The sequence below is a fragment of the Canis lupus genome, chromosome X (assembly GCF_048164855.1).
Source record: "Canis lupus baileyi chromosome X, mCanLup2.hap1, whole genome shotgun sequence".
NCBI lineage: Eukaryota > Metazoa > Chordata > Mammalia > Carnivora > Canidae > Canis > Canis lupus.
In genome coordinates this window covers 79,181,035-79,207,602 of record NC_132876.1, presented here as the reverse complement: position 1 = coordinate 79,207,602, position 26,568 = coordinate 79,181,035, and the positions used below count along the sequence as shown (strand labels likewise).

Genomic DNA, 26,568 nt, shown 5'->3' with positions numbered 1-26,568 from the left:
CCAGTGAGAATGGGGAAAATTAACAAGACGGGAAACAACAAATGTTGGAGAGGATGTGAAGAAAGGGGAATCCTCTTGCAGTGTTGGTGGGAATGTGAACTGGTACAGCCACTCTGGAAAACTGTGTGGAGGTTCCTCAAAGAGTTAAAAATAGAGCTACCCTATGACCCAGCAATTGCACTACAGGGTATTTACCTCAAATACAGATGCAGTGAAACGCCAGGACACCTGCACCCTGATGTTTATAGCAGCAATGTCCACAATAGCCAAACTGTTGAAGGAGCCTCAGTGTCCATCGACAGATGAATAGATAAAGAAGATGTGGAATATATACACAATGGAATATTACTCAGCTATTAGAAAGGACAAATACCCACCATTTGCTTTGACGATGGAACTGGAGGGTATTATGCTGAGGGAAGTAAGTCAATCGGAGAAGGACAATCATCATATGGTTTCACTCATACGGGGAATATAAGAAATAGTGAAAGGGATTGTAGGGGAAAGGAGGGAAAATGAGTGGGAAAAATTAGAGAGGGTGACACAACATGAGAGACTCCTAACTCTGGGAAATGAACAAGGGGTAGTGGAAGGAGAGGTGGGGGGGGATGGGGTGACTGGGTGATGGGCACTGAGGAGGGCACTTGATAGGATGAACACTGAGTGTTATACTATATGTTGACAAATCAAATTACAATAAAAATAAAATAAAATAAATCCCTCCCCCCAAAGTAAATAAAAAGTTTATTAAATATAAAAAAATAATACTAAGTGCTTACATTAGAAAACAGGAAAAGTCTCAAATCAATAACCTAAGCTCCTACTTCAAGAAATTAGGTAAAGAGGAGCACAATAAACCCAAAGCAAGCAGAAGGAAATAATAAAAACAGAAATCAATGAGATTGAAAACAGAAAGACAACAGAGAATGTTAATGAACAAAAAGAGCTTGTTCTTTGAAAAGATCAATAAAACTGACAAATGTCTACTGAGTCTGAGAAAGAAAAGAGAAGATACAAATTTTCAATATCAGGAATGAAATATCACCACACAGCCGGCCTACAGATATCAAAATGGTACGGGAATACTGTGAACAACTCTACACACTTAAATTTGACAACTTAGGGCAGCCTGGGTGGCTCAGCGGTTTAGCACCCCCTTTGTCCCAGGGTGTAATCCTGGAGACCTGGGATCGAGTCCCATGTCGGGCTCCCTGCATAGAGCCTGCTTCTCCCTCTGCCTGTGTCTCTGCCTCTCTCTCTGTGTCTCTCATAAATAAACAAAATCTTAAAAAAAATTTTTGACAACTTAAATGAAATGTATTAATTCCTTGGAAAGCACAAACTACCACAACATACTCAGTATTAAATAAATAACTTTAACAGTTCTAAAACTATTAAATATAATCCATAATTTAAAAACAATTAAATTTTTAAAAGATTAAATAAAGATAACTATGCAAAGTATTTAACATAGTTGGGGGGCACATTAGCTAGTATTCAGTAAACCCAGTTCTGAAGCCAGTGCCATTTCTTCTAGAGTTTAGAGTCACCTCCAGTCACATCCACATTGGATGTGCCAACCAATGCTTCCTTTATAGATAGGAAAACTGCAAAGCGGTGAGGTTTTGCCAAAGCCCTAGACATCGATAAATGCTCACCACCTAATTCTCCACCAATGTACGATTATCAAAAGTTAGAGTACATCAGAATCTTTCTTTTTATTAGAGATTCCTGGATCCCAGCCCAAGAATTCTTATTTTTAAAAAAGATTTCACTTGAGAGAGTACACAAGCATGGGGAGCAGGAGCAGAAGCAGGCTCCCCGCTGAGCAGGGAGCCCAATGTGAGGCTCGACCCCAGGACCCTGGGATCATGCATGACCTGAGCCAAATGTAGACACTTAACCCACTGAGTCACCCAGGCATCCAAGAATTCACATTTTTAACAAATTCTACTAATGAACTACACTTTGAGAACAGGGTACAATAATGGTATGTTAGCCTGCACATCCCCCAACATCAGAAGCTGTCACACTCCACAGAAAGAGAAGGAATCGACACAGAATAATGGTCTATATCAGTGGTTCTGAGGGTAGCCCCAACTCACCCACTAAATCAGAAACCCTGAAAGTGTGGCCTACTTACCTTGTCTTTTTTTTTAAGATTTTATGTGTTTATTCATGAGAGACAGAGAGAGAGGCAGAGACTCCCCATAGGGAGCCCGATGCGAGACTTGATCCCAGGACACCAGGACCACGCCCTGAGCCAGTCAGATGCTCAACAGGCATCAACAGTCAGAACCACCCAGGCATCCCCTATCTTGTCTTTTAATAGGTCTCTCAAGTGATTCTGATGAATGCTAAAGTTTGAGAACCACTGCTCTACAAATCAAAGTGATTAGCAAAAACCTACCCTTTACAGTAGGAGAAATAAAGCTAATACCAACTTTTTTCCACATTCGAGAACCTAAGCTCTGGAGCCAGGTAACTCTAAGTTCAAATCCAGATTCAGAAAGTAATTCCATGAATTCTAGATTCTCATCACCAAAATGGAAGTCACCTTCCTTATTATAACCTTTCCAGGAAGTAACTTGGCATTACTAATCCCTAACTGGACTTGAAGAAATCTAGCCTATGGAAGTCATCAGAGATGCGGACAAATTTCTATCACCTATAGGCATTTGTGAGTTTAACTATTGTGAGCAACCATGAAAAGTCCACAACACTGAGGAACTTGCAATTGTGTTTAATTATAATCTTGTAAGAAGCACAGGGAGCCTGGTGTGTGTGCACATGCATGTGCATGAACACAATGCACTGAGTAAGCAAGAGCAACCCACCAAAGACCTGATTCTCAGCTGGCTTCCTTGTTTTCTGCTAGCCCATAGAGAGGAGCATGAAAAGAAATAAAAACTTGGTCTCTTTCACGGAAAAAAACATTAAGGCAATTAACCTGTCTAGGTGTTCACAGAAACACAGGACTCACCACAGAAATGTGATTGAGGAGGACCCCGGCCCATAAACCCATTTCCATATTTGTTAATTTGGAATTCTTAAAGTCCTCAGTTGTGTTTGTTATAAATGTCAAGTCTCTATTGTGCAACAATGTTCACCATGTTTTTCTTTTTGTTTTAACCAGCACCCCATATCAAAACAAAAAACATTTCCAAAAAAAAATTTCCAGAATCCCCAAAGTTTCCCTCATATCACAATATTATATTATAAAAAAAGCAGAAATAATGGTAAGTATCCAACCACAGAGGAAATGACCAAGTAATTGATGACACATATATATGGTGGGCTATCAGAAATGAGGATTAGATGAGTACTTGACAACCTGGTAAAATACATTATAATGTTAAGTAAGAATAAAAATCAGGCTACAAAATGATATTTATAATTCTGTGTTTAAAAAACTTAGTTTTATATTCTAAGTCAAAATACAAGAGTTAATACAACAAAACATTTAACAGTGGATTATGCAAGATAACAGATCCATAGATGAATTTTATTTCTTTATTGTTTTGTCTCTTCTACAAGGAGCATGTCTCACATATATCATCAGGAAAAAACCCAAAATATTATTTTAAAAAAGAAATATCTAACTTTCAGTGTTGGTGTATATTGAAATAATTTTTGTGGGCAGCCCGGGTGGCTCAGCGGTTTGGTGCCACCTTCAGCTCGGGGCATGATCCTGGAGACCCGAGGCGAGTCCCACATCAGGCTCCCTGAAAGGGGCCTGCTTTTCCCTCTGCCTGTGTCTCTGCCTCTCTCTCTCTCTCTCTCTCTCTCTCTCTCTCTCTCTCTCTGTCTCTCATGAATAAATAAATAAAATCTTTAAAAATAATAATAATTTTTGCAAAGTCCCTATGGGGTCTGGCACATAGAAAGCATGTGTTCCAGTTTTCAGTTCCTAGAATGTGCAGTTAGGGTCTCTATATTCTGAGCAGAAGTTCGCTTCCCAGGTTTGAACCTACACACTTCTCACAGAATCCAAAGCAAAGGCCACAGACGATAGCTTTTATTTAAGAAGACACATTCATTCATTCATTCATTCATTCAAAAAGGCACTCAGTATCTATTACGTGTTTATCACTGAACTAGGTTCTGAGGGTCCCAAAAATGAAAAGTTGAGCTCTCTGCCCTCAAGTAGCTCTGGCTAATGAGTGACATAGGTGTACTTATAACTATGATGTGATATAATAATTACTTTCAATAAGGATGTACACAAAGTGCGATGGGAACCAGAAGGAAGGAGACCTTTTACAGAGGAGGTATGCTGTGAGTTGTAAAAGGGAGGACATTATTAGGAATAAGATGCACAAAGAAAGAGGCATAGAGGAGTATAAAATTTTCCCAGAACTATAAGTAGTTCATTCTTGCTGGGACATAAAGAAAGAACCAGGAGGATGAGTGGTGGGAAATGAGCCTGAACGAGTAGATCACCAAAAGGCTTGTCTGTCACACAAAGGAGACTGCATTTTTTCTGTAGGAGAACCACCAAAAGAATTTTAAACAGAGGAGTGACTTGATCAGCACTAGCAAAGATACCAGGAATCCTGAAAATCATCTTAATCCTGCTTATTTCTAGAGGAAAGAAAAAGGCCCCACCCTGTGGGTCTGTCCCCTCTTAAAGGAAAGAACATGAAGACACAGACAGAACTTCACACCTGGCATGTAGTAAATACTCAATAAAGATCAGCTGAACATGAATTTGAATGTGCTGCAAGGGGCAATCCCTGCCGAGAGCAGAATTTTAGCAGTACCAGCACTTGCAGTTTGATCTTGGGTGTGACAAAAGTAACTCATTTGGAAGGGACTAGTGACAACTGAAAATTGTAGAATCTCACATGTAACAGGAGGAGGGCACCATATACTGTTCTGTTGTACTCCAGTACAAAAATTCCTCCCATGGTTTTCTTTCCATACCTGGGAGTTTAAGTCCCAATAATGGGATAGCAGCAATTTTTTTCCCCCACACACTAACCTCTCTGGGATCCTGGGTGACAGGTGCTTATGTGCACACATGGTTAACTGGAGGAAATTCACTAGTGGTTTTACTCCTGCTGTTTTACCCAATATCTCTTCTGCTTAATTCAATTTAGTTGGATGGTTCTGCAGATAAATACTGAAGAAATATAAATACTATTGCATTTCTGCCTCCACTCATTGACTGCATGCAAAATGCTTTAAATAATAAGGACAGATATATTAAATATATTTTATAGGCGAAGACAATGGAGCTCAGAGAAGCAAAGCAACTTACCCAAGGACACTCTGATAATAAGTTGCAAAGCCACAACTGAAATCTGTTTGTTGGAACAATTATCTCAAGAATATTGTATGTATCCCACAAAGCCAGAGTCTAAGGCAAAACAAAATTGCCAGAATACAAAAATGATACATTCTTTGTGGCTGAAAATATTTCTAAATTTGAAAAAAAGTCAAAAGGGAGCAAAGAAGAAACATATGCAGGAAAAGAGAAAAAAGGGGAGACCCCAGAGGCCAACAGTCAGCTAGGCCCCAGTCTGCAAGGAGGGATGAAGAGAACCTGGGTCTGGGAGGGGGGTTGCCACTAATTCTTAACCAGGACGGGAGGGAAGCTGGGGGGGGGGGTGTTGTGAGCCGGAATCTAAAAGAGAGCTGAGAAAGGAGGGAGCAAGCGAGCACCTGTCCAGCCTGGTCTGCCCTCCTTACCTGCCATGAAACCAGTCCTGGCACATGTCACATTCGATCATGAAGCGGGTCACATCATAAGGCAGCCGGCAGAGGCAATACACTGGCACTGAGGCCATCTTCGTCTGGCCTTGGAGCGCTCTGCGGCGGGCCAGGTTCGTAGCGTCAAGAGAAGCAGGAGACAGCAGTACGCGCGCCCTTTCTGGACGATGGCTGGACACAGACAACACTTTTTACCTTGTGAATCAGGTCCCCCAGGATACCAAACCTCAGTTCACGAATGGGCAGTTAATGCTGCCGGGATGCAACACAGCTGGTGTGGCTGTAGGGGGCAATCGGAGAAAAGTCCACCGCCTCCAGAATTTCCTTAACAAATAAAGGACGGCGGCGTTTGACCGTCGAGTTTTTCTTTTCCCCTCCCTCCTTCCTCCCTCTGCACCCAGAGTCAGTGATAACTTCTTTCCGGGTTTCAGGGAAACATCTGACGCCTTTTCAAGGAAGCTTCTTTAAACCCTCACGGTACCCTCTCCTTGCTCACAACCTTTCTTCCCAGGGTTTTCTTCATTATGACGCAAAACAGAGCCTTAAGAAATAGGCTGAGTTACCTTAGAAAAAAAATCCCCTTCTCTCACCCCCCAATAGGGGCAACTAGAGAGAGATGAGGGATCCCTGGAAGTTGGCTCAGATATTACTCGAGAATTACCTCGATGCCTTCAGGAACAAGGCAAACAAGACTAGGTGCCCAACTCAAATCACAGTTCTGGGGTCGTGCTGAGAGTTTAAATGGTCTTCTCCTTCCCTCTCAAAGTCATTCCATCCCCATTCAGTCAGGAGTCTCATCATCCCCAACAAATGAAATAAATCTCAATTTCATAACTGATCAGATCGTCCTCTACCTCAAAGACCACAGGGTTCCTTCTACACCCCCCAAAATAGAAAGGATCTCCTTTAAACCTCTGAAACTAGAATTTCCTCACATTGCTGCAACTAAACAAGGATTTTTCCCCCCACCGCTCAGAAACCGGCAGGCATTTCTTCACAGCCCCCTCAAAAGTGACGAGGACTCCCTTATCCCTCAAAACTGAGAGATCTCCTAACAGATCACAAGATTGACAGGAATATTCTTGCAGCCCCAGAAACTTACGAGATCTCTTCTGGCCTCCCAAAATGACAGGAACCTCCTCACGCCCCAAACCTGACAAGAATGTCTTTCGTCCCGAGCCCTACAGAGACCTCCTCATCTGCAAAGCCGCAGGGATTGCTCACACTCGCGGAATTCAATTCCAGCGACGCGCCGGCTGCCGGGCTCTCTGTGGAGTGCCTGGGCGCCTAGCTCAGCGGACGATCGGCCAGCAGTTCCGGCCCCACCGGCAGCGCGCGCCGAATTCTGGGATCGTCACGGCAACGCAGCGAACCTCGCTAGTCTTCCTCCAGAACCACCCGCTGGGTCGCGCGGCCCTGGGCTCCCGGCGGTGCTTCAGGGCAGCTTTCCCCACGGTTTTGCTCCGGGCCCGGCCGTTAGGGCCTACTAGAGCCCGTGGCTTGGGCCTAGTCCGGTGGCTGCCCGGTGAACAAGCAAACGGCGTCGTCGCTGGGCCAGCAAGAGATCGCCGCGAGCACACCAACCAGGAATGAGATGAGCCGGCGGCCAGGTCGGAGGAATAACTGCCCAAAAAGTCGCCGGGAGAAGCCCGGTGGCAGTGATAGGCAATTCGAAGTAGTCAATAAAGTTTATTCAAAACAAGGAGGAAGTTGAAGCGGAGAGGGGAGGAGAAATATGGGGTAAACAGGTACCATATTGAGAGTGGCGGCGCCGCCGCGGGGAGGCTACCTGACCGCCATCTTATGAGGGCTGGGCACACGAGGTAATCGCGGCAGAGGCGGGGAAGGGAGGCGCTAGCGGCTCCCGCGTGACGCCAGCAGAGGCGGGGCGCCACTTTGAGAAAAGGGGACGGGATTCGGCTAGCTTTGGACTTGCTCGGTTCCTCTAGGTACGCAATCGAAACTGAGGACCTTAAGCCACCATCTTAGGCGAGGCAGTCGCTTGGCTCCATTTTGAGTGGGGCCAGAATCTGCTTAGCCTTCCTCCTTCTCCCGGTAAACAGGGAGTTAAGCACTACCCCCCCAACCAACCCCTCCACCCCTGCTGCCAACAAACACACGCACATTCACTCACTCCTCCTCCACCCCCTCCTTTTCCTGCCTCCCCCCACTCCCCCTATGCAGCTTTCTCGTCCTATGAGAGGAGTGAACTCAATGACTGCAAACTGCAAAACTAATAGGTGGCGGTGAGGGCGGACTTCAGCCAGGGAACGGGTGGAGTACTCACAGCCACTCCTGCTCACTGAGCAGATTCAGTGGGCTAGACTGTTTTGAACGTTCTCTAAAGCGTTTATTCTCTTCACTCTGTGAGGAAAGCTCTGTTATTATCCCCAAGTGAGGACATGGGCTTGGGGAAGACCAGTGGCTTGAGTTTCAGGGCCGGGAAGTTGCACTTTGCATCCTCTACTACCCCCCGAGTTATGTCTTTGGTCCCTTAACCCTAGTTCCTCCGTAAAGGTTCTATCAACTTCCCAGCTACCTCTGAACTCTTTTTTGACCCCACTGTTACAGTTCAGTTTGCTTCAATACGGTGCAAGGATTTTCATACACAAGATCCCAGGATTTTCTGACTACAGCCTGGGGGTGGGGGGGGGGGGAGAAGAAGTTGAATGAATGGAACTCCACACACAGGCTTCAAGATGGCGCTGCTATTCTCTGACATTCTAGAATATTCTCTGGGAATCCTCGTACTATTTCATTTTCTTAAAGAGTCCATCACTTTAAACAAGAAAATAATGTGTGTGCACACCAATTTCCTAAGTGATAGTGGCTTAGGCCCTGAGGATACACTGGTGAAGAGGGACTCTTCAGTGGGAAAATTGCCAGCCGTTGCAGGAAACAAGTTTGCAAGTCAACAATTGGATTACAAGGCCCAATAAGCACACAGCTACCTCTTGCAAAGTGCAAAATAAAGTCTTGAAAATGCATCAGAAGCTGATTACTGCTGTCAAGGAAGGTTTCAGGGAGACCTGAGGGTTCACTAAATTAACAAGAAAGAGCTTTGTAGATAAAAGGATCAACATGTACAAATGCATGGAGGCACATGGGAAACCATTTAGAAAAAAAAGGGCACCCCCGGTGGTGCATCGGTTTAGCGCCGCCTGCAGCCTGGGGTCTGATCCTGGAGACCCAGGATCAAGTCCCGCGTCAGGCTCCCTGCATGGAGCCCGCTTCTCCCTCTGCCTGTGTCTCTGCCTCTCAGTCTCTCTCTCTCTCTCTGAATAAATAAATTTTTTAAAAAATGCTTATTTAAAAAAAATATTAGATTTTATACTGTAAGCAATAACAAACCGCTTCAGGTGTTTGTGTAAGAGCAACTGAGTCACATTTTGTGTCTTAGCCATGGGAAAATTGAGGTTTAGTGGACCTGAAGCTTGTACAATTTGTGAGGTAGGACTTTAAGAAAAGAATATAGACTTATGAATGCAAAATTAGGCTCAAAGGTAGTATTTCAAGAAGCTATTCATATACCTGGGTAATAACTATAGATAGAAGAAATACAAACCATATGTAAATATCCTACTAAACCCAAACAATATACCCCCTAAATCAACTTCCAGTTAGCTGGGTCTCAAAAATGTCTGAGGCAGCTCCAACACCACCTAATACAAGAGAAAGTGTGACTAGGGGGAAACCAGTGGAAGGGGACAGCAGTTTTAACCGACTGTGCTTTAAATATATTTTGCAAACTTTATAAAAACATATGACCATGTGACCGTAAGGCAAGTGATAGGTCCTGCAGCAAAAGCTTCCTTGGCTTCACAGGGAGGCAAGAGGGAGCTCACTTTGGTCATAATAAAATTGGAAAGACACAAAGATTAATACAGCCCCTGCACAAAGGTGACATGCAATGTTATGAAATCTTCCATAAAAAAAAGGAAAAATAAAGGGAAATGGGGGAGGAGGCTATTGCATAAGTAATGAAAAACAGATGAGGCCTGAATCAGGATAGCTGCAACACAGATAGAAAAAGATTAGATAAGTGGAATATTTTGGAGGTTGAACAGGCAGGGCTTGGGGACTAATTGAAAATAGTAGGTGAATGAATGGAAGTGTGAGTTCATTTCTGGGTTGGTTGTCAAGAGTGGATAATGGTGGGGCACCTGGGTGGCTCAGGTGTTTAAGTATCTGCCTTCAGCTCAGGTCATGATCCCAGTGTCCTGGGATGCAGTTCTGCATCAGGCTTCCTGCTCCTTGGGGAGCCTGCTTCTCCCTCTTCCTCTGCCTGCTGCTCCCCCTGCTGTGCTCGCTCACTCTGTTAAATAAATAAATAAAATCTTTTTTAAAAAAGTGGATAATGGTACCATTGACTGAACTAGAATGTATGGAAGGAAAAGCAGGTTTGGTGGGGAAGAAGAGACTAAGCTCTGTTTGGAGCACATTGAGCTAAAGTGTGTGTGGGACATTAATTCACTGACCCAGAAATCCTTTCTTGAGCATCTACTATGCACCAGGCACCATGCTAAGTGCTGATGATGAAGTAGTAATTCAGATAAGATCCTGGCCTCCATGGAGCCAATAGTCTACTGTGAGATCAGTCAATAAACAAACAAGTAGAGTTTCATTCATGTATTTATCAAGCACCTGCTATATACCAGTCACTGTTCTAAGCACTGAGGACTCAAGGGCAAGCACACAGAAAAGAAGGCCCCTGCCCTCCTGCGATTCACATTCCAGCTAGGGAAACAGACAATAAAGTGAGTCAAATAAGAGAATCTCAGATCGCAGTGAGTGCTGTGAGGAAAATAAAGCAAATTCTGAGAGAAAGTTTTGGATAGAAGTTAGTATGTTTTAGATAGGGTAGTCAAGGAAGACCTCTTGTAGAAGACATGTGACCTGAGATCTGAATCATATGAAGGGACAGGGCAGAAGGAATAAGTGCAAAAGTCCTGATGTGGTGGGGTGAGGGACAGTTCAGGGCACCATTTCAATAACACTTCCTGAACATTTATGATGGACTGGGCCAGATACAGGTGGTAATTGGGGTATGGTCTCCAGCCATGAATAAGAGACCCTGTATTTACCTTTAAGGAGTCTAATGAGTGAGGGGTCAATGAACAGCATAAGGCTGAAAAAAGTCAAACCGTAAGTGCTGCCTATACAGGTAGCAGCAACATGTACAGGAACAAAGAGCCACAATTAATTCAAACATGTTCAGTTCGTATGTTGGGAAAGCCTTCCCAAGAGCTGGCATTTGACCCAGGTACAGTAGTACTCATTCTTGAAAGTTCCTCCCCAGTGTTCTTAGGAGGTGGGGTGGGGGTGCTGAAGAGAAATGGGAAAGGCAAAGCTGACAGGGAGGTGACTTTGAGGTAGATTTTGCTGACAAAGGAACTCTTGGCACTGCCATGGAGAGGAGGCATCTGGCTGCTGCCCTGGAAATGTGTTGTCTGGTTGTATCCCTCCCAGCATTAGTGGATGATGTGAACTGGCTGCCATAGAAGGAGGCTGCCCTGGAATCTTTCCTCCCCTATCCCACCTCCACTTAACAGTTATAAACATTTCCTTTTAATTACAGAAACAATAGTAAATGTGTTCCCGTTGTAAACATTCCAACAGGCTGAAGATACCCCCTGACCACCACTCAATCCCTGTTTACTTCCTTAGGGGGAGCCTCAATGGCCTCTTTCCCAATTCATCTCTCTGCATTGATTATGTACATATAACTGTTGAGATGAAAAATGATGAGGGCTAAAGTGGACTATAAAGTACACGAGAAAGAGGAGGAAATAGAAAAAAAAATTACACGAGGAAGAACAAGTTTGCTCCAAAACAGACTGGAAAATACAAGGACAGTGAAAACAAAAGAAAAATAATGACAACATTACCTGAGGACTTACTATGTGCTAAGCACTGTTCTAGGGTCTTTACATGCATGTGTTAACTCAGTCCTTAAAGTAACCCTATGAGGTAGGTACTAGTACTATCCCCATTTTGGGCATAAGGAATACTGGCATATCTTGAAAATATTGTGGGTTCAGTTCCAGAACACTGCAATAAAGTGAATATCATGATAAAGTGAGTCAAATGAACTTTTTTGGTTTTCTAGTACATATAAAAGTTATGTTTACACTCTACTATATAGTCTATTAAGTGTGCAATAGCATTATGTCTAAAAAACCAACATAGATACTTCAATTTAAAAATACCTTATTGGGATGCCTGGGTGGCTCAGCGGTTGAACATCTGCCTTTGGCCCAGGGCGTGATCCTGGAGTCCCAGGATCGAGTTCCACATTGGGCTTCCTGCATGGAACCTGTTTCTCCCTCTGCCTCTGTGTGTGTGTGTGTCTTTCATGAATAAATAAATAAAATCTTTAAAAAATAATTTTAAAAAAACCAAAAATACTTTATTGTTGGGGTGCCTAGCTGGCTCAGTCAGTAGAGCATGTGACTTTTGATCTTGGGGCCAGGAGTTCAAGCTCCATTTTGGGCTCCAAGAACTTACTTAAAATACTTTGTTGCTAAAAAATGCTAATAATCTTCTGGTCTTTCATCGAGTTATAATCTTTTTGGTGGTGGAGGTTTTTGTCTCAATGCTGAAGGCTAGGGTGGCTGTGGCAATCTCTTAAAATAAGACAACAATGAAGTTTGCCACACTGACTGACTCTCCCTTTCAGGAATGATTTCTCTGTGGCACTTGGTGCCATTGATAGCATTTTTCCCACAGTAAAACTTCTTTCAAAAGTGGAGTCAATCCCTCAAACCCTGCCACCATTTATCAACTAAATTCACATAATATTCTAAAGCCTTTGTTGTCATTGCAATAATCATCACAGCATCTTCACGAGGAATAGATTCGGTCTCAAGAAACTACTTTCTTTGCTCATTCACGAAGAGAACTCAGCCATTAATTTTATCATGAGATCATAGCAACTCAATCACATCTCCAGGTTCCACTTCTAATTCTAGTTATCTTGTGGTTTCCACCACATCTGCAAGTACTTCCTCTGCTGAAGTCTTGAACACCTCAAAGTCAAAAATCATCCATGACTTTAAAAAAAAAAAACAGCATGTATTTTATTTAAAACCAACCAATCACTGATAAAAATACATATCACAGCAGCTGTGATTGCACATCAAACCTTAACAGTAAGAACTAGGCATGTAATTCATTCTTTACATCATGTGTTGGGCCTGGCAGAGGACACCCACCTCCACCAGAGCCTCAGAGGAAGAATGAGACTCAGCTGGCAGGCACCCTGCCCTTCTCCACGCCTGTGAAGGGAAGGGGCTGTGGTGCGCAGCTCTGGTTGTCTGCTCTGCACTCTTCCTGAGCCACAAGGGTGGACCCTGATCAGCAACTCCTTAGTGGCAGTGAGTGGAGGGAGAGGGGTGAAGAACTATCTAGAGCTGTGCAAACAAGATGAGTCCTCCTTTCTCCTTTTGTGTCCCTGAAATCCCTCCAGGAGTCTGATGGCCATTGCAGGGTCCTGACTGCAGGCACAAGCCTATGAAGCAGTCACCTTTTCTTGGCTGAAAGGGAATCAAGATTTTGAGAGGGAAAAAACTCTCTGCTTGGAATCAACTTCTAAACTCTTGATGTTGATATGTTGACTTCTTCCCATGTATCATGAATGTTCTTAATGGTATCTAGAATGGTGAATCCTTTCTGGAAGGTTTTCAATTTACTTTGCCTAGATTAATCAAAGAAATCACCATGGCAGCTATACCATTAGGAATGTAGTCCTTAAATAATAATTTGAAAGGCGAAATTACTCCTTGATTCATGGGCTACAGAATGGATGTTATGTAGTAAGCATTAAAACAATATTAACCTCATTGTACATCTCTGTCAAAAATGTTGGGTGACCAGGTACATTGTCTGTTGGAAAAGGATCTTTTTTCCGGAGCTGTAGGTTTCCATAGTGGGCTTAAAACATTCAGCAAACCACATAAACAGATGTGTTGTCATCCAGGCATCGTTCTGTTTATAGAGAACAGGCACAGTAGATTTAGCATAATTCTTTTTTTTAAGGTAAACTCTATGCCATGAACCTTCAATTTGTAAAATCTTTAGGCTTGAACTCATGACCCCGAGATCAAGAGTCACATGCTTTACCAAATGAGCAAGCTAGGCACCCCATTCAGGGCCCTAGGATTTTCAAAATGGTAGATGAGCATTGGCTTCAGCTAAAAGTCACCAGCTACATTTGCACCTAAGAAGAGTCAACCTGAAGCCTGACTGACTTCTCCTCTCTAGCTATGAAATTCCTAGCATCTTCTTCCAGTAGAAGGGCATTTTATCTACATTGGAAATTTGTTGCTTAGTGTAGCCACCTTTATGCATTATGCTTCACCTTGAACTTTTATGTTATGGAGATGGCTTCTTTACTTAAACCTCATGAACTAGCATTTGCTAGCTTTTCTTCTGCAGCTTCCTCACCTCCCTCAGCCGTAACACAGTTGAAGAGAGTTAGGGCCTGGAATAGGCTTTGGCATAAGGGAATGCTGTAGCTGGTTTGATCTTTTATCCAGATCATTAAACTTCCTCCATATCAACAATAAGTCTGTTTCACTTTCTTATCATTTGTGTATCCACTGGAGTAGCACTTTTAATTTCCTTCAAAAACTTTTCCTTTGCATTCACAATTTGACTGCTGCAAGAGGCCTAGTTTCTGGCCTATCTTGGCTTTCAGCATGTCTTCCTCACTAAGCTTAATCATTTTTAGCTTTTTTTTTTTAAAGCAAGAATGAGACAGAATGTAAGGAGAGGGAGAAGCAGACTCTGCTCAGCAGAGAGCCCCATGTGGCTGATCCTAGGGCCCTGAGATCAACACAGAGACACAAAGTAAGCAAATGATGTTGGAAAAAAAGGTGCTAATAGATTTGCTGGATGCAAGGTTGCCACAAACCTTCCATTTGTAAACAAACAAACAAACAAACAAACAAACAAAAAACCCACAAAAACAAAAACCCTACTACCTACAAAACACAATAAAGCAAAGTGCAATAAAACTAGGTATGCCTAAAAAAAAAAAAACTAGGTATGCCTATATAGAGACTTTAAACTTTTTAAAAAATATTTACTTATTTATTTACTTATTCATGAGAGACACACAGAGAGATGCAGAGACATAGGCAGAGGGAGAGGGAGAAGAAGGCTCCCTGCGGGGAGCCTGATATGGGACTAGATCCCAGAACTCCAGGATCATGCCCTGAGCTGAAGGTAGATGCTCAACGACTGAACCACTCAGGCGTCCCTATACAGAGACTTTAAATCACTTACTCAAGGTCATATAGCTAGTACATATCCAAGATGGGGTTCCTGGCAATACAAGTTCAGAATCTAGGCTCTTCACCACTCCATTATTCCACTAGTTGGATTTAACAGCAACTGGTGTTTCTAAGATCATGTAGCAGGGGTAGGTAATCAATCATTCTTTGCATAATTTGAATTATAGAAGCAAAATCGGGTTTACACTCACTTGGAATAAAAACTAGTAGGATGGTTCCTCAGATGACAAACTAGGTAGATAAGAACACCAACCCACTCTTCCAGGGCTTTCTTTAAGAATGTAGGATCCCTGGGTGGCTCAGCGGTTAGCACCGCCTTCGGCCCAGGGAGTGAACCTCGAGTCCCTGGATCAGGTCCCACATCAGGCTCCCTGCATGGAGCCTGCTTCTCCCTCTGTCTGTGTCTCTGCTTCTCTCTCTCTCTCTCTCTCTCTCTCTCTCTCTCATGAATAAATAAATAAAATCTTTAAAAAAAAAAAAAAAAGAATGTGCCACCTGCTGGGAGCTGTGCTCCCAGACGGGGTTTCAGGCTTGGTTCAACACTCTACTGTTGCCATCTTCACATTCTTAATAATTTTATCTTTCAACTTGTGTCTTGTGATCCAATGTGACAATGAAGTATACACATAAGCAGTAGAGATACACTGGGTGGCAATGTGCACAGAACATGGGCATGGTAGGTTATGTGCATGCTGAGGAAATAGTCAGGCTGCCTGGCATGCACAAACACATCTGGGGCAGTCTGCAGCCCAGAGGGGAGACATTGGGCCAGTGACAATGGTGGCAGCAATAGCAGAAGCAGCAGTGGTGGTAGTGTCTGTAGCCCTGAAAGGAAGGATGGCTTCTGCGTAGAGGCAGTGACCAGGCCCGTGGTTAGAGGCAATTTTGCCCTCCTATTAGCAGAGCCTGCAGCATCTGCACAAATATTAACTCTGGCTTGAGCAGTGGGACAGGAACTGCTGGTACCCAAGCAGTAAACTTTGTCCGTAAATTGTTACAAAAGTGTATCTACGGACATTGCAGTAAAGTACATTGTGAGTTATTAGAATTCTTTAAAGAGTTTAGAATCTCTGGTTTTGAAAATTGCTGAAACATTGCAACAAATAACCACAGGCATAAAAATGGAAATGAAATTTAATGATCATCACATTAGATACATTTGATGAAAGCTTCCAGTGAGCTGATTATTAACGAGGAGCACAGTTTAGAAGTGTTTTCCTTGTAACTGAAGATACATTGGTAGAATACATAAACAGGCATTTTGAATTATAAATAAATTGGGAAACCATATTCCATTTCTTGTATGACCTTGTCTTTGTTTAGGCTGCTATAGCAAAATTTTATTTCTGGAGACTAGGAAGCCCAAGAACAAGGGTCTGGCAGATTCAGTCTCTAGGAAGAACTCATTTTCTGATTCATTTCTCTGGCCATCTTCTTGCCCTGTGGTAGAAGGGGTGACAGAGCTCTTTGGAGTCTCTTTCGTAACGGCACTAACCTAATTCATGAGTGCTCTGCCCTCAAAGCCTAATCATTTACTAAAGGCACCACCTCCTAATACCATCACATTGGGGGTTAGGATTTTAACATATAAATCTGGGGAAGAGGACACAAGTTACAGAAAATGTCAGAGGAAACACCAAATGCCATTGTATAAATTTATATTTAAGGGCGGCCTGGGTTGCTCAGGGGTTTAGCGCCGCCTTCAGCCCAGGGCATGATCCTGGAGACCCGGAATCGAGTCCCACGTCAGGTTCTCTGCATGGAGCCTGCTTCTCCCTCTGCCTGTGTCTCTGCCATTCTCTCTCTCTCTGTCTCTCTCATGAATAAATAAAAAATAAATAAATAAATAAATAAATAAATCTTTTAAAAATTAGACTGAGAGGGACACCTGGGTGTCTCAGTGGTTGAGCATCTGCCTTTGGTTCAGGGCCTGATCTCAGGGTCCTGGGATCAAGTCCCTGCTTTGGGCTCCCTGCAGGGAGCCTGCTTCTCCCTCTTCCTATGTCTATGCCTCTCTCTGTCTCTCATGAATAAATAAATAACATCTTAAAAAATAAAATAAAATTAGACTCAGACTTACACAAAAATGATTTGTATGAAGGGTTAAATTTTTTTAGAAGAATTGTTCCACGAGAATCATCAGCTCTAGATACATTAAAATTTGTCTTTTGAAACAACTTATCAGAATCCATCCCAATGTCTTCACAGGGTACAAAGCACAGTCCCAGTAACAGTTCCTTTTCAAGATAAGTTATTAAATATTATTTGCAATATTGTGACTGATGGTGCTTTCTATTATATTGGTGGGAAATAAAGTTGCTAAATCTAAAAAACAAAGTGAATGAATAAACGAAAAAGAATCAAATCTATAACTACAGAGAACAAACTGATGGTTGCTAGAGGGGAGGGGGTTGGGAGATCGGCAAAATGAGTGTAGAAGAATAAAAGACACAGGCTTCTAGTTATAGAATGAATAAGTCATGGTAATAAAGGCACAGCATGGGGAATATAGTCAATGATAATGTAATAGTGTTAAATGGTGACAGATGGGAGCTACACTTGTAGTGAGTGCGGCATAATGTATGGAGAACTTGAATCATTATGCTGTACATCTGGAACTAATGTAACATTCTGTGTAAACTATACCCAAGTAAAAAATATTTAAAAAGAAAATGAAGTTCCTAAAAATATAAATTTGATGACTAATTGAATTTGCAGAAAAGTGAGCCAGAAAGTTTTTTTTAATTTTTATTCTTTCTTTTAAAGTTTTTTCTTTAAATTCCAGCTAGTTGACATACAGTGTAACATTAGTTTCAGGTGTTCTATATAGTTATTCAACACTTCCATACATCACTGGGTGCTCATCATAACAAGTGCTCTCTTTAATCCCCCAAACCTACTTAACTCATCCCCCCAACCACCTCCCTTCTGGTAAACCATCAGTTTACTTTCTGTAGTTAAGAGTCTGTCAGTTTTTTTTCTCTCTTTCTCTCTTTAATATTTTATTTATTTATTAAGAGAGAGAGAGAGAGGCAGAGACACAGGCAGAAGGAGAAGCAGGCTCCATGTAGGGAGCCCGACTTGGGACTCGATCCCAGGTCTCCAGGATCCCAGGATCACACCCCAGGCTGCAGGCGGCGCCAAACTGCTGCGCCACGGGAGCTGCCCTCTCTTTCTCTCTCTTTGCTCTTTGCTCATTTGTTTTGTTTCTTAAAGTACACATGAGTGAAATCATATGGTGTTTGTCTTTCTGTAACTGACTTATTTGGCTTAGCATAATACTCTCTAGCTCCACCCATGTCATTGCAAATGGCAGGATTTTGTTCATTTTTATGAGTAATAATCATATATATACCACATATTTATAATAATAATGCATATAATTATATATATATATATATATATATATATATATATATATATATATATATATATATCTTTATCCATTCATCAGTCAATAGACACTTTGGCTGTTTCCATAATTTGGCTACTGTAGATAATGTTGCTATAAACATCACGGTGCATGCATCCCTTTGAAACAGTATTTTTGTATTTTTAGGGAAAATATTTAGTAGTACAATTGCTAGATCATAGGGCAGTTCTGTTTTAACTTTTTGAGGAACCCCCGTACTGTTTTACTGTTACTTTCTCGCACCAGTTTGTATTCCCTCCAACAGTGTGAAAGTTCCCCTTTCTCCATATCCTTGTCAACACTTAATTCTTTCCTGTGTTGTTGACTTTAGCCATTCTGACACGTTTGAAGTGATATGGCATTGTACTTTTGATTTGTATTTCCCTGATGATGAGTGAGGTTGATCATCTTTTAATGTGTCTGTTGGCCATCTGTATGTCTTCTTTATTTATTTATTTATTTATTTATTTATTTATTTATTTATTTATGATAGTCACACACACACACACAGAGAGAGAGAGAGAGAGAGAGAGAGAGAGGCAGAGACACAGGCAGAGGGAGAAGCAGGCTCCATGCACCGGGAGCCCGACGTGGGATTCGATCCCGGGTCTCCAGGATCGCGCCCTGGGCCAAAGGCAGGCGCCAAACCGCTGCGCCACCCAGGGATCCCCATCTGTATGTCTTCTTTGGAAAAATACCTATTCATGTCTCCTGCTATTTCTTAATTGGATTATTTTAGGGTGTTTAATTTTATAAGTTCTTATATATTTTGGGGGTGTTAAATTTTATGAGTTCTTATATATTTTGGATACTAACCCTTCATTGGATATGTCATTGGCAAATATGTCCTCCCATTCTGTAGGTTGCTTTTTGGTTTGTTGATTGTTTCCTTCACTATGCAGAAGCTGTTTTTGTGATGTAGTCTCAACAGTTTGTTTTGCTTCTATTTACCTTGCTTTAGGAGACGTATCTATAAAGAAGTTGCTATAGCTTATGTTAAAGAAGTTACTGCCTGTGTTCACTTCTAGGATTTTTATGGGTTCAGGTTTCATATACAGGTGATTAATCCATGTTGAATTTATTTTTGTGTATTGTGTAAGAAAGTAGTCCAGAGGATTGCTCTGGCCATTCGGGGTCTTTTGCGGTTCCATACAAATTTTAGGATTGCTTGCTCTTGTTCTGTGAAGAATGCTGTTGGTATTTTGATTGCATCACATGTGTAGATTGCTTTGGGTAGAATAGACATTTTAACAATATTTGTTCTCCTAATCTATGATCATGGAATGTCTTTCCATTTTTTCTGTCATCTTCAATTTCTTTCATATGTGTTTTATACTTTTCAGGGTATAGGTCTTTCAACTCTTTGGTTAAGTTTATTCCTTATTATTATTATCTTATTTTTTTGGTGCAGTTGTAAATGGGATTGTTTTCTTAATTTCTCTTTTTGCTTCTTCATTATTGCTGTATAGAAATCCAATGGGTTTATGTACATTGATTTTTGTATCCTGTGACTTTACTGAATTTGTTTCTCAGTTCTAGTAGTTTTTTAGTGGAGTCTTTCAGATTTTTTATATACAGTATGTCATCTGTGAATAGTGAAAGTTTGACTTCTTCCTTACTGATTTGGATGCCTTTATTTCTTTTTGTTGTCTGACTGCTGTGGCAAGAACTTCCAGTACTATGTTGAATAAAAGTGGTGAGAGTGGACATCCTTGTCTTGTTGCTGACCTTAGGGGAAAACTCTCAGTTTTAACCGATTAGGGATGATGTTCACACTGGGTATTATATGTAAGCAATGAATCACTAAATTCTACACCTGAAACCAATTTTACCATATCTGTTAATGAACTAGAATTTATTTATTTTTAAAGATTTTATTTATTTATTTATTCGAGAGAGAGAGAGAGAGAGAGAGAGAGAGAGAGGCAGAAACACAGGCAGAGGGAGAAGCAGGCTCCATGCAGGGAGACCAATGTGGGACACTATCCTCGGTCTCCAGGATCACGCCCTGGGCTGAAGGCGGCGCTAAACTGAACTGCTGAGCCACCCGGACTGCCCAATGAACTAGAATTTTTTTTTAAAAGATTTTATTTATTTATTCATGAGAAACACACATCATAACAAGTGCTCTCTTTAATCCCCCAAACCTACTTAACTCATCCCCCCAACCACCTCCCTTCTGGTAAACCATCAGTTTACTTTTTGTAGTTAAGAGTCTGTCAGTTTTTTCTCTCTCTTTCTCTTTTTAATATTTTATTTATTTATTAAGAGAGAGAGAGGTGCAGAGACGCAGGCAGAGGGAGAAGCAGGCTCCACGCAGGGAGCCCGACGTGGGACTCGATCCCAGGTCTCCAGGGTCACGCCCTGGGCTGAAGATGGCGCTAAACCGCTGAGCCACCCAGGGATCCCCAATGAACTAGAATTTAAATAAAAACTTGAAATACATTTTTAAAAAAAACGATGATGTTCGCTGTGGGGTTTTTAGATGGCCTTTAGTATGATGAGGTATGTTCCCTCTAAACCTACATTGTTGAGGGATTATGAATCGATGTTGTATCTTGTCAAGTGTTTTTTCTGCATCTATTGAAATGATCATATGATTCTTAACCTTTCTCATATTAATGTGGTGTCTCAGGTGGATGGATTTGCAAATATGGAAGCACTCTCGCAACCCAGGAATAAATCCCACTTGATCATGGTAAAAGATTTTTAAAATGCATTGTTGGATTCGTTTTGCTAGTTTTTTGTTGAGGATTTTGCATCTATGTTCATCAGAGATATTGGCATGTAGTTCTCTTTTCTACTGGTGTCTTTATTTGGTTTTGATATCAGGATAGTGCTGACCTCAAAGAATGAATTTGGAAGTTTTCCTTCCTTTTCTCTTTTTTGGAATAGTTTGAGAATAGATATTAATATTAACTCTTCTTTAAATGTTTGATAGAATTTGCCTGTGAAGCCATATGGCTCTGGGGTTGTTTGTTGGAAGTTTTTTTTTTTTTTCTCTTTTTTACTGATTTGGTTTCTTTACTGGTTATCAGTCTGTTCAAGTTTTCTATTTCTTCCTGCTTCAGTTTTGGTAATTTATATGTTTTTAGGAATGTATCCATTTCTTCTAGGTTGTCCAATATGTTGGCATATAGTTTTTCATCATATTCTCTTATGATAGTTTATATCTCTGTGGTGTTGATTGTTATTTCTCCTCTCTCACTTATGATTTTATTTATTTTAGTCCTTTCTTTTTTCTGGGTAAGTTTGGCTAGAGGTTTATCAATCTTATTGATTTTTTTTTCAAAGAACCAGCTCCTGGTTTAATTGGCCAGTTCCATTGTTTTTACTTTGTATATCATTTATTTCTGCTCTAATCTTTATTACTTCCTTCCTTCTGCCAGTTTTAGGGTTTGTTGTACTTTTCTATCTCCTTTAGGTGTAAGGGTAGGTTGTTTGAGATTTTCCTTGCTTCTTGAGGTAGGCCTGTATTGGTCTAAACTTCTGTTTTAGAACCACTTTTGCTGCATCCCAAAGGTTTTGAACTGTTGTATTTTCTTTCTCATTTGTTTCCATATTTTAAAAATTTCTTTTTTGATTTCCTAGTTGACCCAGTCATTCTTCAGTAGCATGTTCTTTAACCTTCATGTATTTGTGGTCTTTTCAGATTTTTTTCTTGTGGTTGACTTCAAGTTTCATAGCACTGTGGTCAGAAAAGATACGTGGTATGACTTCGAGCTTATTGAATTTGTTGAGGCTTGTTTTGTGGGCTAATGTGTAATCTGTTGAATGTCCACGTGCACTTGAAAAAAATGTGTATTCTGCTGCTTTAGGATGGAATGTTCGGAATACATCTGTTATATCCATCTGTTCTAGTGCGTCATTCAAAGCCATTGTTTCTTTGTTGATTTTCTCTTTAGATGCTCTGTCCATTGATGTAAGTGGGAACGTTAAAGTCCCCTAGTATTATTATTGATTAGTTCTTTTATGTTTGTTATTAACTGTTTTATGTATTATGTATTTATGTATTAACTGTTTTATGTATTATGTATTATGTATTTGCCCCTATATTAGTTGGATAAATATTTATCATTGTTATATCTTCTTGTTGGATTGACCCACTTATTTATTTAGTTCGTTTTTAAAGATTTTATTTATTTATTCATGAGAGACACAAAGACAGAGACATAGGCAGAGAGAGAAGCAGGCTCCATGCAGGGAGCCCAATGTGGGACTCGATTCCGGGACTCCAGGATCACGCCCCGGGCAGAAGGCAGACGCCCAACTGCTGAGCCACCCAGGCATCCCCTGACCCATTTATTTTTATGTATGTCTTTCTTTGTCTCTTATTACAGTCTTTATTTATTTGTTTATTTATTTATGATGTATTCATTTATTTGAGAGAGAGAGAGAGAGAGCACAAGTGGGAGGGGCAGAGAGAGGGAGAGAGAACCTGAAATAGACTCCATGCTGAGTGCAGAGCTCGACACAGGGCTCAATCCCAGGACCCTGAGATCATGATGCCAGTTGAAACCAAGAATCGAGGCAAAACTGACTGAGCCACCCAGGTGCCCCTACAGTCTTTGTATTAAAGTCTATTTTGTCCAATATAAGTATTATTATCCCAGATTTCTTTTGACATCCATTTGCATGATAGATGTTTCTCCATCCCTTCATTTTCAATCTGTAGGTGTCTTTAAGTCTAAAATGGGTCTCTTATCAAAGGCTATAGATGAATCTTGTGGTTTTTTTTTTAAATCATTCTGTCCCCATCTTTATTTTTTGCATAAATTTTAAAAAATTATTTTCAGAGGTAGAATTTGGTGATTCATAAGTTGCATATAACACCAGTGCTCATTATATCAAGTGCCCTTCTTAATGCCTGTCACCCAATTATCTCTCCCTTCCAACCTCTCCTCCAGCAACCGTTAGTTTGTTTCCTAGAGTTCAGTGTCTCTTATGGTTTGCCTCCCTATTTTAATCTTATTTTATTTTTCCTTCCCTTCCTGCATGTTCATCTGTTTTGTTTCTTAAATTCCACGTATGAGTGAAATCATATGGTTTTGTCTTTCTCTGGCTGACTTATTTTCCTTAGCATAAAACCCTCTAGTTCCATCCACGTCATTGCAAATGGCAAGATTTCATCCTTTTGATGGCTGAGTGATATTCCATTTATATACATATATCACATCTTCTTTAGTCATTTGCCGATGGACATCTGGGCTCTTTCCATATTTTGGCTACTATGGACATTGCTGCTATAAACATTGGGTGCATGTACGCTTTTGAATCACTATGTTTGTATCCCTTGGATAAGTAACTAGTAGTGCAATTGCTAGACTATAGGGTAGTTCTATTTTTAACTTTTTGAGGAAAATCCCTACTGTTTTCCTGAGTGGCTGCACCACTTTGCATTCCCACCAACAGTGCAAGAGGGTTCCCCTTTCTCTGCATCCTTGACATCTATTGTTTCCTGAGTTGTTATTTTTTAGCCATTTTGACCAGTGTGAGGTGGTATTTATTTCATTGTGGTTTTGTTTTGTATTTCCCTGATGTGGAGTGATGGTGAAAATTTTTACATGTGCCTGCTAGCCATTTCTGTTTCTTCTTTGGAGAAGTGTCTGTTCATATCTTCTGCCCATTACTTGACTGGATTTTTGTTTTGTTTGTTTTTTTGGGTGTTGAGTTTGATAAGTTCTTAATAGATTTAGATACTAGCTCTTTATCTGCTATGTCCTTTGCAAATATCTTCTCCCACTCCATAGGATGCCTTTTAGTTTTGTTCATTGTTTCCTTTGCTGTACAAAAGCTTTTTATCTTGATGAAGTCCCAATAGTTCATTTTTGCTTTTGTTTCCCTTGCCTCTGGAGATGTCTCTAGCCAGAATTTGCTGCAGCTGAGGTCATAGAGGTTGTTACCTGTGTTCTCCTCAAGAATTTTGGTGGGGGATCCCTGGGTGGTGCAGCGGTTTAGCGCCTGTCTTTAGCCCAGGGTGCGATCCTGGAGACCCGGGATCGAATCCCACGTTGGGCTCCCGGTGCATGGAGCCTGCTTCTTTCTCTGCCTCTCTCTCTCTCTCTCTGTGTGACTATCATAAATAAAAATTTAAAAAAAGAATTTTGATGGACTTCTGTCTCATATTTAGGTCTTTCATTCATTTTGAATTTATTTTTGTGTATGATGTAAGAAAGTGGTCCAGTTTCATTCTTCTGCAGGTGGCCATCCAATTTTCCCAACACCATTTGTTGAAGGGACTTTTTCCATTGGATATTCTTTCCTGCTTTGTCAAAGATTAGTTGGCCATAGAGTTGAGGGTTCATTTCTGGGTTCTGTCTTCTGTTCTATTGATCTGTGTGTCTGTGTTTGTGCTGGTATCATACTGTCTTGATGATTAAAGCTTTGTAATAGCTTGAAGTCCACAATTACAATGCCACCAGGTTTGGTTTTCTTTTTCAACATTCCTTTAGCTATTCAGGGTCTTTTCTGGTGCCATACAAATTTTGGCATATATAATGCTGAAGTGAGCATTCCATATGAATTTTAGAATTGTTTGTCCTGCCTCTGTGAAAAAATGCTGGTGGTATTTTGGTACAGATTGCATTGAAAGTATAGATTGCTCTGGGTAGCATAGATGTTTTAACCATATTTGTTCTTCCAATCCATGAGCATGGAATATTTTCCCATTTCTTTGTGTCTTCCTAAATTTCTTTCGTAAGTATTCTTTGGTTTTCAGAGTATAGACCTCTTTGGTTAGGTTTATTCCTAGGCAGTTTTATGGTTTTTGGTACAATTATAAATGAATTGATTCTTTGATTTCTCTTTCTGCTGCTTCATTGTTAGTATGTAGAAATGTAACAGACTTCTGCGTGTTGATTTTATATCCTGCAAGTTTGCTGATTTTCTGTTATCACTTCTAGCAATTTTTTGGTAGAGTCTTCCCACATAGAGTACCATGTCATCTACAAAGAGTGAAAATTCGACTTTTTTTTTTTTTTTGCTAATTCTATGCCTTTTATTTCTTTTTGTTATCTGATTGTTGAGGCTAGGACTTCCAGTACTATGTTGAACAACAGTGGTGAGAGTTGACATCCTTGTCATGTTCCTGACCTCAGAAGGGAAGAGCTCTCTGTTTTTCTCCATTGAGGATATTTGCTGTGGGTCTTTTTTTTTTAAGATTTTATTTATTCATGAGAGACACACAGAGAGAGGCAGAGACATAGGCAGAGGGAGAAGCAGGCTGCCTGGGGAGAGCCTGATGTGGGATTTGATCCCAGGATCCTGGGAACACTACCCAAGCTGAAGTCAGTTGCTCAACCACTGAGCCACCCAGGCATCCCTCTGTGGGTTTTTTGTATATGGCGTCTAGGATGTTGAGGTATGCTCCCTTATCCCCACATTGCAGAGGGTTTTTTTTTTTTTTAATCAAGAAAGGATGCTGGTGTCGCCATCACCCGGTGACTCCGTGACAGTCCTCACCATAGAAAGAGGACACATTGGCCTCGTGCCTTCAGCCAGCCTGCCAACCAGCCAGCCAGGAGAAGCAGAGATGGATGTTCCCAAGGAGGATGACATTTTTCTCTTCGCTGATGAAAAATTTGACTTCGATATTTCATTATCTTTTTGAAGTGCAAATGAACATGAAGTCTTCTTTGGACATGTTGAGCATAAAGAAAGATGTGTCGCTGGGACACCTGGGTGGCTCAGTGGTTGAGCGTCTGCCTTCAGCTCAAGGTGTGATCCTGGAGTCCCGGGATCGAGTCCTACATTGGGCTCCCTGCATGGAGCCTGCTTCTCCTTCTGCCTGTGTCTTTGCCTCTCTCTCTCTGTGTCTCTCATGAATAAATAAATAAAATCTTTTTTCTAAAAAAAGGTCTTTCTTATCCAAGGCAACAACCATTTTCTCTTTTTCTCCTTCTGTTATAGTGCTTTCCATTTATGTCTTTTATCTACCTTAAACTCATTTCCTTCTCAAACCTTTGTGCTTTTCCTATCTAGATACTCTCTTCCCCAGACCTTCCTATGGCTGACACCTTCAGCACTTGGTTCAACTACTTGTTCTTCCAGAAGGCCTTCCCGACTACCCTAACTAAACTGACCACCCACTCTCCATTAATATGTACCTTAGTTCATTACCTTCATTTCTTTTCTTTTTTAAAAAGA

The 26,568-nt window shown here is 41.1% G+C and overlaps 1 protein-coding gene across 7 annotated transcripts in view; it reads right to left on the bottom strand.

Moving 5' to 3' along the window:
- PHF8 (PHD finger protein 8) overlaps window positions 1-7,523 on the bottom strand; it is a 106,587-nt gene extending 99,064 nt beyond the window's left edge. For 3 of the 7 annotated variants that reach the window (XM_072816966.1, XM_072816967.1, XM_072816971.1), the window contains exons 1-2: window positions 6,818-7,522; window positions 5,695-5,886 (exon numbers count right to left, since the gene is read on the bottom strand). In XM_072816966.1, the coding sequence (XP_072673067.1) occupies window positions 5,695-5,792 (98 nt within the window). In that variant the 5' untranslated portion in view covers window positions 5,793-5,886; window positions 6,818-7,522. Of the gene's footprint in view, window positions 1-4,984; window positions 5,126-5,694; window positions 5,887-6,817 lie in introns of those variants that run through there. The other 4 variants (XM_072816970.1, XM_072816972.1, XM_072816968.1 and 1 more) reach the window with 3 other exon arrangements.
- Window positions 7,524-26,568: the final 19,045 nt, after the last annotated feature.